Source organism: Monopterus albus, unplaced genomic scaffold, assembly GCF_001952655.1.
Source record: "Monopterus albus unplaced genomic scaffold, M_albus_1.0 scaffold424.1, whole genome shotgun sequence".
Taxonomy (NCBI): Eukaryota; Metazoa; Chordata; class Actinopteri; order Synbranchiformes; family Synbranchidae; genus Monopterus; species Monopterus albus.
The window spans coordinates 38,216-53,718 of NW_018128304.1; the positions used below are offsets into that span (position 1 = coordinate 38,216).

The window sequence follows — 15,503 nt, forward strand, 5'->3', positions numbered from 1 at the left end:
AGAATATGTAGAGATACTGCTTGCAAACCAATGATGGTAAGATGATGTTATGGGGTAGGACTGGATAAGTCTGACTTCTTCCTACTCCATTCAAGCATGTACTAGGTATAAGCAAATTGATATTAGATTAGCATTTGTTGGTTATGTGTAAAATTATGTGTGTTGACATATCAACTGTCTTTACATACTTGAAAAAATAAATCAAATCAAATCAAATAAAATTAATGGTGCATGATGATGTTTAACCAATCAGGGGTGACGGCTCTGTGAGTGCTCACTTTCATTTTGCAGAAAAATGAAAAAAAAAAACCTAATATTTTTTTTGTTTCCCCTGACGTCGTCCTAGTGGTGAAATCAGCGACGCCAGTGAGAGACTTATCGTTGCCCTCTGGTTTCCCAGTTCTTTACATGTCTTAACCAAGTTATAGACACATGATGAAGAACAATGCTGTGTAGACATCTGTCCAGTCACAGCAGAGCATGGCAGTTTTAGTTGTTCATGCTTTATCTTTGTATGAGACTTTAAGGGGGGGCTGGAACAAAATTTACATCCTGGTTCCCACTGTCAGATAACATTTCTGAAATGGTTTCTAGAAAACCAGCTGAAAACCTTTTTATCACCAATGTTCAGAAATGACAAAAGTACAGATTTACTGCAGAAGATGCAGAGAAACCAGGTTTTTCTCCCACAGATTGATCGAAACTCAGAGCAGCCACAGCACCAGCTGGACTTTTAGCTCTCACCTTTTCTCAGCTGGAGACCTTTACCATTACGGTCTACACCTACACTGTAACTTGAGGCAGAATGCTGAAGTTCAAACACCTCTGAGTGGAAGAACAAAATGTCCATTCCAACACGTGTTACAAAATAGCTGCTGGAATCCAGCGAACATGCACGTGGATGAGACTTATCCGAGCATCAAAGTGTGGGCCTCTAAACGCTGAATATGCAGATCATGTCTTCACATCCCTCAGTGCACTCTCATCCCTCCCCCTACTCTGTTTTTGTGCCTGACATGCCTGCAGGGACAAGGCAGGAGCAGGATGAAATGTTAAAATATAACCATAAAATTAATGGTCTTAAAATCAAGATGCACTGGGATGAGTAGCCTGAAGGTGAACTAGAATCCAGACTTGATCTGATCATGTGGAAAACAACATGAACACATGGATCAGAGTTTTGAATTTTTAGGTCTTTTAATTACATTTTCAGAATCACATAGCTGCACAATTACACAATTATTCAACAACTCCAATACTGTAAAATACTACGTTTATTGTCAGATGGCACCGTTCTTCACAATCAGATACATTTTCCTTTGTGATTTGCGTAATGGTGTCTAGTTGTCGTTTACCGTCCTACCACTGAGTGTATGCATTATACAGGGTAGAAGGATGATTCCCGGAGAACACGACTCAAACACGCCATAAAGTGCACTAGATGTGGTTTTATATAGTGCAAAACAAACAAACAAAATCTAGTTTTACTGAATTTTTCTGTTTATTTTACACCTGTAGTTCCAACACACGTGGAAATGGTAATAAAATATACTGTGAGGTCAAATCCAGCAGCTGTGAATTACCCTGAAGTTCTCATTTCTGAGAGATTTTCCTTTTTCATGTAAAAATATTTATCATTTATCATTTCATAATTTGAACTAACAGACTTCCCAGCATGCATTGTGTTAAAACTCTTCAGTTACTCGTTTTCTTCCAGTCTGACAAACCCGTTCACGGTGGAAAGTTACTGTGTGGCTGTAGTACATATTAAAATATTTCTAGCTTGATATTTTTCATAATAATGAAAAAATTATGCAAACCATGGTGAAGGTTGGTGTTTAAATAGGTGTGTGTGTGTGTGTGTGTGTGTGTGTGTGTGTGTGTGTGCGCTTTGTGCCTCCTTTGTACAAAATGGCTTTAACAGCTCGACTTAGCTTTTCATATCAATTGAAGAACAGACTTTTGTGAAACTACAATGAATGTTCAGTAATATTACTTTATATATATTGTAAGATTAGCAGTATATTGTTGCCGATATGTGTAAAATGATTTTTAAAAAGGGAAAATTCTTGCACTTTAAATGTTAGGATCTTTTTTAACATGAAAAACCCTTTAAGCACACAAGGTTTGATTTAAAAGTAAAACAACAACTTTTAAATTACTATATTTTAGAAGATGGTTCATTTTCATAATTTTATAGTAATTTTCTGCTGCTGCCCGTATATCGCCCTTTTGTTGTTAACGTCCAGATGAACTTCCATGAACACAACAGCTCTGTTTAAACCTCACTACATGTTTATTGTTACTAGAAACTTTATAATGAATTGTCTGTAGACACACCTCACATTTTGCACATTTAACTCTTCTGGCATCTTGGTAAAAGTCTTACGTTGTTCTGGCTTAGCATTTAGAAAAGAGTGGAGGTGTAGCAACTGATCACTCATAATTAACTACATTTATCAAAACATCTTATGAAATTACATGGATATGAACTGGAATTTATGGACTTGTGAAATAAATCTTTACCAAAAAAATCTTCTTCACGAGGTCCCGGTGACAATGTTAGGTCTCAGATTTTAACAGACAGTCTCTTTATATTTTCTTGACTGATTTGTTTCTGCACTCGTATGTTTTGAATATACAAATATACATCTGGTCATTACTGAATTATACAAGGTTTTCTTGTTTGTACATTTTATTTGACTAACCTGGAAACAGTGTCTAATGCGACCTAATAAAGACAATCTAGATGAAGCTGTTCAGGAAATAAACTTAGCGTATACTCTGTTTATGCCTGCACTGATTGGCGCCTCACTGTGTCTGTGTTTCTCATAATTTGACAGTGTTTTTCTTTGCAGCATTTGCCTTGAAAATGTGTGGGAAAGAGAAAGCAAGCAACATTTGTGTCGAAACCACCAGGACACTGGACACGGCACAAATAAACCTTTTCAATCCAAAATGCCAACTGGCTTCACCTGTAACCCCTGAATCCCAATACAGTAGATGATCTACATTCAACCTTTGAAACAGCATTTAAACCATGTCCGGACACTGAAACTCTTCACTGAAGCCAGACTTATGTCCTCTTTAAATGGTTGGTGTGCTGTACCCTCCAGCCCTCCCGTTGGTTTTGCTCATCCTTCAGCTGCAGCAGCCCAGAGAGGAAGAGCTGCTGAAATTTTTATTTGGCAGATGAATACATATATTATATACCTCCCCCAGTGCACTCATGCATGCATGTTTACACTCAAACGTGCACATACAGCAACCCCCAAACGTGCCTCTGTGAGTGGTGGGAACCCAGAGCAATTAAAACCAGACAAAATCCATGCTGGGCGTATGCTTCTTTCCTTTTCATACTGCCAGTTTTTATTTCTTGCAGTGGTATGTGCGGCGACGGTGTGCGTCCCTGCAGTGCCAGGCCTCTCTTATCAGTATGCTGCGTGCACTTCCTCTCTAAACATGGCCAAAGCGTTTGGGAACCGTGAAGCTTCACCGATAAGATAAGAGACAAAGCCTGCTCTCTTTAAGGAATGTGTGAAATAGAAAATAGGAGATCCCTCCCTGTGGAATTGGATGGAAAGAAGAGCAAGAAATCACATTCTTGGAAAATGAAATTTTTAAAAACAACAGTGTCCGTTACGAGCCGTGAGATTAGGGGATGAAGGAATTCATTTTTAATGAAAGAACAAAAGAATACACATAAGCGCACGCTGGCATTGCTGCCACTCCTGGTGTGTTAGGTGAAGATTATCTGCAGAGCATATTTAAATACTTTGCCATGGCAACAGGCTCTATGATTAGGGGCAAACAGGCAAAACTGCTGCAGCACTTGGGATAGAGATGATACAAATTAAGGGAACACTGGACGGTTGCCAAGGAGATGAAATAGGCGGAGGGGTTAAAGTCCAACCTAAACAGACCTTAAAGCTATTTTAGTGACAGCGGAGCAGTGAGTGGGTGGGGGGAGGGAGGATGGAGCGGGGGGAGGTGGAGAGAAGGGTTTCTGACAGCGGAGCTCCACAAATAATCGCTACACCTGCCGAGATGAGTGATCAGAGTTCAGAATCCCTCCATATGTCTGTGTGTTGACTTGTGGATGTGTGTCAACGTTTCGTGTCCCAGCAGCCTCTCACACCTCCACATGGTGAAAACACAAAAGAGAAACGAAAAGGCACACAATCTGGCTCGGTTTCATGCATTGTCTTTATTTTATTCTGTTCTCCTCTGTGAGTCTGTTTCCATTTAAAATACCACACACGGCTTTTCTTCGTGATATCACCATCTTGCAACAAACTCACCAGAAACGACACATATGACATTATGGCTTTGCAACAAAACCCCATGTGAAACACAAAGTGTCAGAGGATTCCTTAACAAAGTCCCACACTATCTAGATTTTATTTACCAGAATGTTTTAGAGGATATGTTGCAGTGTCTGTAGTTTAACTTCAGCTGTCCTTTTTGTCTGTAGGTTCAACAACAGCAACCGAACACCAGTTATGTTTATAGTCAACTGAAGATCCTGAGTGAACACAAACATCTCGGCCTTAACTTTGGTAAAAGCTCTAAATGTAGGTTATGACACCTGCTCCACTGGCTGAATGAGGACTGTGAAATGTTTTGAAAAGCTCCAAGAGAATTGGATCTTGGATCTGAGACTCTCTTTACCATAACGTGAAATTAGTTTCACTTTTGAAAGTGTTAGGAAATCAACTTCAGTTTATGTGAAATAAGCTCAAAAACACACGACTCAGACTTTGTCACAACAACTGAACAAACTCCATCTTCTGACAAAGACTCTGAGATGTGGTGAAATCTCCAGAAAAAGCTAGAAAGTGAACCATAACCAAGGTTGGTAATAACCTTCAGCTCAACTTTGCTGATTTTCAAAAATGCACCTCTTTTCCTGGGCACTATCTCAGTAGAGAGCCGTAGTGATGATTTATTTTTGTAGGCCAGCCCGGAGGTTGGCACCCCCCTGGTTCCCTTGACAAAAGCCCTGTGGGATTTTTCCACAGGCTTTTGGATTCCTGCAGGAAATAAGCTCTGTGACAAACAACAGCTTATGACACTTACATGTTTTGTTCAGCAAGTGAACAACACTTTAAGATTTCTGAAGTACACCACCGTCCCATGACTATAGCGTCACCGCCACGACCTCCAGCTATAAATTTGATTTCTGGCGCTTCCCTCATCTACAAAATCCTTTCTGCTTATCATGACCTGATTTAGCTAGTGATCATGGCTGGGTCAGTTTGGACAGTTTGTATGTGTACGACTTTAAATGTAATGATACTATAAAGGTGGGGTAGTGAGTAATGAGTCTCTGTGATGACGTGTAAAACCCCAGACAGCCTCTGTGGTCTGTTTTAGCCACTGCCTTTTTTAAGATGCATAAAGGCATTAAAAATCACAAGTGGTGTATTTACTGGTGTATTTGGTGTCACAGAACAAAACCTGAAGACCACGAACCTTAGTTCCAGGTTTTAGGACTCACTACTACGGCACTCTGTTACTCAAGTAAGCATGTTGTCTGTGGGCGTGGCCCTGACTGGCGCCCTTCTCTGTCAGGCAGCCTTTTCATGGCTTAACAAAAGAAATCGGTGCCATCTAGATCATGTGGGACCTGGTGGCACCATTTAATGTATTTTGCCTCTGTTGCTGAAAATCAAAATATTTGCTATACCGACTCATTTTAGAGGCTTTAACTTATATTATAATATTATATTCAGTGGTGTGTCTACATTTTTGCATGAAGTGACAGCATTTTCTTGTCTGCTTCCCAGATATTGTAAATGAGCTGTTCTGTCTCAAACTGAGGCCAAAACAGATGCACAGAGTAAAGGCAGTGAGTCAGTCGTGTCATTAGTCATCAGGCAATAATCTCAGCACAGTGTGATATATACTGGTCAACCACCGTCCTCCACCCCCACACTGCCTTTCCTACTTTTCCTCATTAAGCAGAGAAAAGATAAATGCTTAAAAAACAGCAAAACCTAAGAAACATTTAGTGAAACAGTCAGACAGTATTCGAAGCACAGTAGCAGAAGGTTTTTGTTCAGGCACTCGTTAAATTCCTGTTTGTTTTTTTTACCCAGTTTCGACTCGCTCACTCGTTGAATAGCGGTTACAGGGTTTGTTGAAATAGCCCATTTAAAAAGCATCGAGTATCCTCACATTCTTTGAAATCACCTCTGAAACAGAATTCAGTTTTAGCAAAGAAAATCACTTCCTGAACTTTATCTTTCAACTGTTTATGCTGAATGATCCAAATAGGTGCCAAAAACAGTAGTACGGTATCTGCTATTCACTAAGGGTATCTGTTGTGCCTTTGTTCAAACATACAGGAGCAGTCTGACACTTGAATCAGTCATTAAACAGCCCATGGCTCATGCTTTTCCTTTTTTTATGACTTATCTACAATGTTACAATGGTGAATTCTCATCTTAGATGTGACCTAAAGCTCCAAAATGAGGTGAACGTATGTTCTAGTATTTCTGTGCAGAAGCAACTCGGTTTATACACATCTGGCAAACTCACACTCATGAGTCTTTTTTTTTGTAAACGGTTGTGTTCTGAAGTGAGATTTGAACTGTAGTGGTACTGAGTTCTGTAGTGTTGCTGCAGAGCAGCTGAAGGCTCGGACACCCAAAGCAGGGCCCAGGTGAGGAGCAGCGTAAGGAACGAGATGATGTGGTCGCTGGACTTGGTGTGGGTAGAGCTCTATGTGAAGCCAGTGGAGAGGTTTAGTGGGAATGCAATAATCCGAGGTGTATAAGAACCTGAGTACTGTGATATGAGAAGGTAGGTAGGTAGTCTGGATATATAGCTTTAATGGAACTAGGCAGTGGGTGGGGCACTGTTGATGTGAGGTCTAAACAAAAGTAGACTGTCCAGCACAACACCAAGGCTTTTATTTGACAGGAAATGGGACGGTCGGTAGAGGTCTTCAGACTTGGTCTGAAAGTGTCTGGTGTTGGCTATACTGACATTTAAAATGAGTGAAGACAGAGAAAGTTAGGACCCTGACATCTTCTTTTTGAACACGGGCATAAAAATGACACCTGTGCCACTGTCTCCTTTTCAATGACACACACCTGATCTTTCCTAGTTTGTAAAATACAGTGGAAAACCAAAGCAGCTACACGTTCAGGTTGAGAGAAGCTCCGGGTTAGTTCCTGCAGTGGAAAAGTAGCTTTTGTGAATTCTGTTTCAGGGTGGATTCAACATGGAGATTCATGGAGTTGGACAGTGTTATGTCGACTGTGATGAAGTTGAGTGAAAACGTTAACATCAAATGGCGACTTTTCAAGTTGAGATTTTAAGATGCATGTTAAAGGGTTTTGTGATCCCCAGTGTTTCCACAGACCATGAAGGAACATGGGATCATTCAGCTAAACGATGTAAACATAGACACAGGCAGTTTCCCCGGTAATAACACAGTGTCCTGACAGATTGTTGAAGTGCACATGACAACCCCTGGACAAAAAAAACAAACATCTCAGCTAAAGGCAACAGTCATCTCCATTTAACAGTGTCTCGGATCCCAGAGCCAATTAAAAGGTGTGAGTTCAGCTGGGGAGGCATCGGCCCCGCGAACCACCTCCTAAATGAATCCTACTCACAGATAATCACATAACCAACAATTAACTCCATTTCCCATTTAATACCCCACCCACCTTCCCACAGTGCAACAACACACACACACATTGGACATTACACACCAGCCTCATTACACAGACAGACGCTGATTCCCAGCAGGCACGACGACGCACGTGTGAAATATGTGTTCGCTTATCACAAGCTTTGTTAAGTTCACAACAGCAATGCTTACACCTCTTTTTTCATTTTCGTCTTCCGAGTAGGGGACACTTAGTGTTTATACACAAACACCAAACATCGAAAGCGACATCACTAATCAGGGATGTGCGAAGTAGAAAAACCAGCTGGATGAAGCGGACGGTAGCGATGTTTGTCTCCCTGTACTGGGTGATGGAGAGAGTTTCATTTAAACATCTGTTCATTAAGTCTTGTTTTGGAACTGAACCCTGATGTTAAGGTAAAGCACATTATGAGTTCCTGATAAAATTACAAATGCGTTTAAGAGGTTTTCTTACAAGACACAAGTGTTTTAAAAAAATCCAGAATATTTCTGATATGAAACCATTGAACTTCAGAGCGTGATGAAGTCAGCCAGCCAGACTCGGCTCCATCAGATGAGGCTCACATTGACCCACACTGCTTCTCACTGTTAAACCTAAAACCAGCTGGAAGGTGAACATTGCTTTCAGGTAGAAATGGCACATTATTATCAAACTGCACTCATAACCCCAGCCTGCAGATGATCAGCCGCTGATTTGGGATCAGCTACAGCCTGTTGGCACTGTGTGGTTGGCACTGAGGAGGATGTCCCTGCTGATCTTTGATCAGACTGAGCTGTAACGGCACTGAGTGACAGGAAAACAAAAAAGGTACTGCTCACGTATTCTTCAGCCAACGTCTATGCCCCAGTAAATAATTTAGATTTTAATATTAGAGCACCAGGTGGAAGGCAGGAAGCCCAGTAAGCACTGACTTGGTGATGTGAAGGTTCAACATTGGGCTAAATAGCTCCTTATTTGAAAAGTCTGACAAATGTGTTTATTTCAGTTATTTTAAGCCAGGTTCAAACTTCATACTGTAGTTTTGTTGAGTTTATTAGCAGTAAAAGTTCTTAAAAGAAACCTTTTTCCCGCACTAAAGTATTACTTGAACTTTTGTATGTTTGCACATCTGACATTTTTTCCTGCTCCAGTTACTTGTGCTGACTAAAACATTGTCTGGATTACACAAAACGTATTTTAACTATGTATCCTAAACTGCTAAATATATAACTTTGTTTTGAGGGACTGTACGTGTCATCTGTAAAGGTAACACTTAAGTTCACAGGTCCTTGTGTTTTCCAGCTAATTTTCCCCACAATTTCCTAAAAGTCAGCTGCATTTAGTTGCTAATTACTAGAATATCTCCAAGAAAGGTCTACACAGCTTGGTGTTAATTATTAAATGGAGAAAGTGCTAGTTGTTACAGTTATTAAAACTCCACAGAGGAGACTGTTTTTTACCACTGTGTGTTGGTTTGTTCACAGCATTACTCAAAAAGTCACAATTGATGTCACAATGGATTTTGATGAAATGTTACAGAGAGGTAGGGTAAAACCTGCAAAAACTTTATTATGGCTTTATGGGGCTGCCTTGGAGGTTTAGGTGTAGATATATTAAATAAAATTATTATATATAAAAAAAGAAAATGATTTAGTTGCCAAGTGAAAGTGGATCATAAATGTAAATATCCATCAGTTTCCTGGAAAGACTAACCAAAACTCTGGACTGCACAGAGAATGACTGACAGGTCCAGCTTGTGGAGACGAGTTAGAAATGTGAACCTGTTGAGTTGGTGAGATTTTATACCATGGAGTGTGTTTTATCTGCTGATCGCATTAGTTTGCAACACAAAACTAAGGTATTTCCAAAGCAGCAGAAAACTACAGGTAAGCGTTAAATTCAACCAATATGCAGCACAATTTTCAATTAAATGTGAACTTACAGAAGACCACGGACATCTGCTGAATTTGTGTTAGTGGTTTTAGAAGATGTAGATGCATTGGCGTCAATAAATGAATTATTTTTGACTTCCCTGCTATAAATTCCTAGTTTGTCTAAAAAACTATAATGTAATGAGCAGGCTTTTAATAACTGTATCAACAAATACTTTCTCCCGTATAAACTACAGTATAATTAAGAAATTAGGAGATGAGTTTCCAGGATTGAGCTGGAGGTAAAAGGAGCCTGTAAAGTAAAGCGTGACCTCGACAGCACATGGAGCCCTTTGTCCTTAGAGCCTCAGTTTGAATATGGAAAACTGGAGTTAATTGGAATTATTCACTTGAAGCTGTACAACAGTGTGTCCATGCTCCTGTTAATGGCAAAGCTCTTTCTGGCAAGCTGCCTCGGAAATTAAGACTTTTTTAGGCAAAGCTGAGTAAATGGCTGACCTGTAAAATTAAGTGTGGCCCACAGTTTTCAAACACCTTAGTAACATCTAACCCTTGTTTTAACAGTCTTTAAATATTGACTGTGAAAAAGGTCCCAACTACTTCTAAAACTGGTTCCATTTTGGATCTGATTTTAAGTTGGCAAATTTCCTGGATTTTCTAAAGCCTGACGCTAATGAATCTCTTATCAGATCCTTGGCCATTTTTATTAGCAAGAGCAATGTGTAAATAATTTAGTTAACAGGAGCAAGCTTCTCATTTGTAGCCACTGCTGACTAACACTTGAACAAACATCACTGATGGCACATTCTATCATCCATCCATTATCCTGAATAGGGTCGCGGGGGGCTGGAGCCAATCCCATCTGACACTGGGTGAGAGGTGGGGTCCACCCTGGACAGGTCGCCAGTAAAACCAACAACCACACTCACAATTTAGACCAGTCAACCTAAGCTGCATGTCTTTGGACTGTGGGAGGAAGCCAGAGAGAACCAACACAGGCAGAGGGAGAACATGTAAACTCTGCACAGGGTCGGCCAGGGCTCAAACCTGGAACCTTCTTGCTGTAAGAGAACAGCGCTAACCACCGCACTGCTGTGATTCTATCAACTGAAGCTAAATCCACTGAATCCATAATGAGTCAAACTGAACTCCAGGTTGTTAATGTTCGTCCTCCGATCCAATGTCTGCACTCAGAGATTTGCAGACTCTCAACCATCACTCTATTTGCAAGTAGACTGTGTTTTTGTGGTCCCATATGACCAGCACAGCGCTGTCTTCTCTACTGAAATGATCACACACAACTTATCTTTTAACTTTTACCCATCAGCAGCATCAATAGTTTAACCTTCATGACTCAACTGTTTTGAACTGGGGCCACCAGAAGTTGCAGCTTGTTAATGACAAAGTGTGCAAAGTAAATTACAAGTCTTATTTCTTCTAAAGTGTCAGACATTTAATCAACATTTTCTATTTCCTGCAGCTCATCTCACTGTCAGCTTGTAGCTACAGGTTGTACACATTAATTAGGCTGCCACTAAAACTGTCTTCCCTCTCAGGCTAAAAAGTCAATTACAAATGTAAATTGATTCCTTGAGTTTTAGTTATTTATAACTTTAATTACTTGCAAGTGTTGATGCTGAACCTACTTAGAATCAGTAAGTAATTCAGTCAGGGAGTTGAAAGGATTCGGATTTGATACCAATTATATTAAATGCTATTGAAACACAGTTCTACCTAGATTTCTTTAAAACAAATAAATTTACTGTAACTTAAACCTACTTTCTACCTGTTCATCGAATCAGTGTTTACTGGAAACGTCCATATGCATTTTGGAATCCAGAGTTTTGTCAGATTATCTGACCCTGAAGCAGATTTAGCACCAGTGTGTTAATTGAACAGTAAATCTGTGTTTGGCTCAGCTGATCCTGAATCAGTGGTTTCCAACTGGATGGAAACAAGAGAATTATGTCACACACCGTTGGAGCCGTTGACTTCTGCTCCAGAGACTAAGGCAAAATTATAAAAATAAAATGAGAAATCAAGGAAAATCAACAGAAAAGGACAAAATGTTGTCCTTGACCAACAGCAGCCAGAGAAACAGGATGAAAAGGAAACACAACCAGCTGCTCAAACCAATAGGATGATCCTGGTTCTGTGGCATTGTGGGTGATGTAGTCCGAGTCACATGGCCAGAGCTCGGGCCTTAACGGCGGCTGCCTGTGCCCTCTGCACGGCTCCTTGGCTGCTCTCTCTCCTCATCAGCTGGTTGGTCTCGAACAGGCCCTCGTGGCTGCCTCCGCCGCCGCCTGGACCGCTGTCCGCAAACGTCAGCAGTCCTGCATCAAAACAAAAGGTTACACAGTTTGCACCTTTAAAGGTAAACATGACCAGACTAAAGCTGCATTCTTAATAAAAGGTTGTAGAGTTGTTCTAGAAGCAAATGATGTGTTCAGATTTCCCTCTCTTTGGAAACAGTCTCTCAGCTACAGAACCTCTGTTTATCTCAGGGAGGCTTTGACTCGACGTGTTAACCCTTCTTGGTGCTGGTTTCATCTGCTTGGAACAGCACTGGGCAGCACTTTTTTATCAGAAAGATAAAAATATCACCCAACTGCAAAAACCTGTTGCTGTGCAAACTCTGTCTGTTCTTGGTTTTCTATACAGGAGAAATCCCAGTAATGTTTGGGCTGAAGCAACAAACCAGGACAATAAGTTTAATATGTTGATGCCCTGATTTGAAACTAAAGGTGTTATCAGCTCAGCAGAAGCTTGTGTTCATCACCGTCGTCTCCTGTCCACTTGTTTCCTTTATACAGCAGCTTAGGGTTTACTGTCACCTGAACTCGGGTTAATGTTTAACTGAAAACTGCATAAAAAGCCACTTAGGGATGAAGTCCTCTGTTTAAACCCAGCCCTCGGCCTGGCTCTGGGTTCACGCTGTTGGAGCTTAGCGAACTGAAGGAATCTTTATTTCCCGTCTCTATTTTTACAAGCACAAAAATGAGCCAGTTGTAAAGGTGACACATTGATCCACCCTCGCCACCCAGCAGGCTTCAAATAAAAACGTGTTGATTACCTCCACAGACTCGGGGATTTCAGAGCAGACAATTAACACGTTTCGCTGTTTAATATAATTAAAAAGTGTTTAAAACATTTGGTAACAGAACAAAGGGCACAGAGGGATAAACACAGTGCTGTGACAACGTGAGACTTTCTCAAGATGTATGTTTAAAAAATTGCCTTAATATGTGTTGTGACACAAAGTTTAACACAATTATAATACAGTAAAAAAAACACAAGCTGCTCAAGTTGCAAAACTCAGATACTAAACTAAACCTCAGGAAACGTGATTTTTCTGATGCATCATCCTTCTTTTAGAAGCCTGACAGGACGACAGTTAAGGATGATCGATGTCATTTTTAAAATAACAGAACATTTAGTCCAAAATGCACGTGAACTGTCAGAGATACAGTATATATATATTATTATCTTCAGAGCGGTGATGTCTGAGGTATCACCTGTATCACCGCATTAACGTTACTATCAAATATTTTGGTTTCTTTGTGCTTTTCTGAAGAAAATGATAAAGATGTAAAATGTGAAATCTTACCGTAACCGTCCACACACCCACTTTTAAACTCGCCCTCGAAGCTCATCCCGTCGTAGCGAGTGAAGACGCCGGCACCATGAAACTTCCCCTGCACAAATTCACCTTCATATCTAAAAACATTTGCAAATACACACATGAGTATATAAAGAAGCACTGAGCTGACAGGACAGTGAGGAGGAAAGCTTTTTATATTTGACTGAGGTTTGACTTTGACAGTATTGACCTTGAATGTTTGAAATTTTAGGTGTTGAAATGACAAATCAACAATTTGTTACCTGAGACAAGAACACAGTAAAATATCAACGCTTTCTTTAAACGGACATAATTTTAACCTTAGAAAGGAAACAGAAAAATGGTATCCGCAGTTATCAGGTCTGTTGTTGATAAAATCTATTTCTTGTTAGTTTTTAGTTTATTAAAACAAACACAAATGTCTCTGCACAATGTAATTTAGAAATGTAAATCAGAGTTGATAGAAACAGTGAAGGGATGATCCAACATACAGTAAAGACAGTATCACAACACAGGCACCGTAGCTGCAGAATGTTCACATTAACACTCAGATCTGATGGTTGTGTGCTGCTACTTTCCGTCCGTGTGTGTCAGGGCCATGTACCCAGCTCCTAAACTGCCACAGGTGCACAGATGTAACTGAAATGTGAGCCACATGCACACAAGAATAACAACCGGGTCGTGTGTGTGACGGTCAAATGACCCAGTTTCCTCCCAAACCGCTGGTTTACGACATGTTCCTCCCAGTTTGTCCTGATCAAAAGCTTCTCCATAAACGTCCTGGTCTCTCCACTGACCCCGCTGCTGTCGTCACTCTCCTCCATGTTTACTGTTACCGGTCTGTGAGGGGCCGACGCCGAATGATGACGACAGGCCGTATGTGCAGAGGAGGAGACGATAAAACCACCACACGGATTCTGATCTGACCGTTCTGATGGCGCTCACACAGTCAGAGGTCAGAGAGGAATCAGGTCTAGGAGCACATACACAGGTGGCCCAGATCTGGTCTGAGGACATCTGGTCTGTTCACACTGCTGTGGACACACCAGGTCTGGGTCACTGGGAGGGGAAACTGGCATTCGAGCCACTTTGGCAGGTTACGTGAACAAAGTTCTTGTGATGCAGTGAAACAGACTCATCTCTGATAAGTGTGTGCAACCAAACAGGATAATCTTCCCTTAAAAGAGTAAACGTGTTGCGTTTCCTCACAACATTGTTACGAGCTTCCAGCTTCACAAAATTCAGCAACATTTCCAGAACCTCATTTCAAGTTGACAGGCAGTCATGTGTTACTAAAAAGATTTATTTAAAAAACAGTTTTTGTTTTTCTAAAGTCCCTGAAAAGTTGATCCGCTGGTCTTTCTGAATACGAGCACGACAGATGGCACTGAACAGGCCGGAGTTCTTAAATATCCTCATCTGCACTTGAACTTTTTTGCTTCCACTAAACCAAGAAGAGCAGATGAAAAACTGTAAAGTAATGAAAGGTGACCTGGCGAAGAAAGCATTTTCTGTGTCTGTGTCACAGAAGCACAACCTCTAATGGACGTTTTGTCAGATAAAAATGAAAAGCAGCTCTGCACTGACTCTCTGCCAGTGTTTCAGCAAGAACGACAGACTTCAATCTGATGTACAAAATGTTCAGACGGTGGAAGAATTCAAACATTTCAGAAACTAGAAAGGATTTTTAAACTGCACGCTATCTGCACATCTGTATGTGGCGCCTGTCAAACAAACTGTAGGACAAAGGGTGAGAGAATTCATTTTACACTTTTCCTTCACTCTTTATTTCGGTCTTGTCAGAGTCTGGGAACTAAATGTTCACATTCTGCACTGACTTGTTCACTGTATCTAAGGATAAACACAGACCGGGGCTACCTGAACCTCCTTCCTGTCTGGGACGTCATTAATCACTGTTCCATAATATGCATTAGTGATTAAACTGCATAACTGACAATGATTTAACAACTTTAATAATCATAAAACAAAAATATTCTCTGGCTCCGCTGTGAAGATCTGGGACGCTGGGATGTCATTTTACAAACTGAGCGGCCGATTGATTAATCATTATAAATAATCTTTAGATGTAACTCAGCACTACAGCTATATGAAGACAGCAACTGAAACATTTAGTTAATTAATCGTTTTGTTATTCAACAACAACAAAAAAGATTTTGTTCAATGATGAATAGTTTTTCAAGCTAAAAGAGTTTAAAAAAAAGCCAATTTCTGATTCAGAATCAATATTTTTTACTCATCATACATCACTGTAAACACAATATCTCTGGGTTCTGGACCTTTAATCAAACAATATAATTTTTTTTGACAAAATTATAAATTAAG

General features: G+C 40.4%; 1 protein-coding gene across 2 annotated transcripts in view; it reads right to left on the reverse strand.

The window, feature by feature from the left end:
• Positions 1-10,564: 10,564 nt before the first annotated feature.
• LOC109951999 (MORN repeat-containing protein 4-like) overlaps positions 10,565-15,503 on the reverse strand; it is a 13,578-nt gene continuing 8,639 nt past the window's right edge. For both annotated transcript variants that reach the window (XM_020586821.1, XM_020586820.1), the window contains exons 4-5: positions 13,149-13,258; positions 10,565-11,874 (exon numbers count right to left, since the gene is read on the reverse strand). In XM_020586821.1, the coding sequence (XP_020442477.1) occupies positions 11,720-11,874; positions 13,149-13,258 (265 nt within the window). In that variant the 3' untranslated portion in view covers positions 10,565-11,719. The remainder of the gene's footprint in view (positions 11,875-13,148; positions 13,259-15,503) is intronic.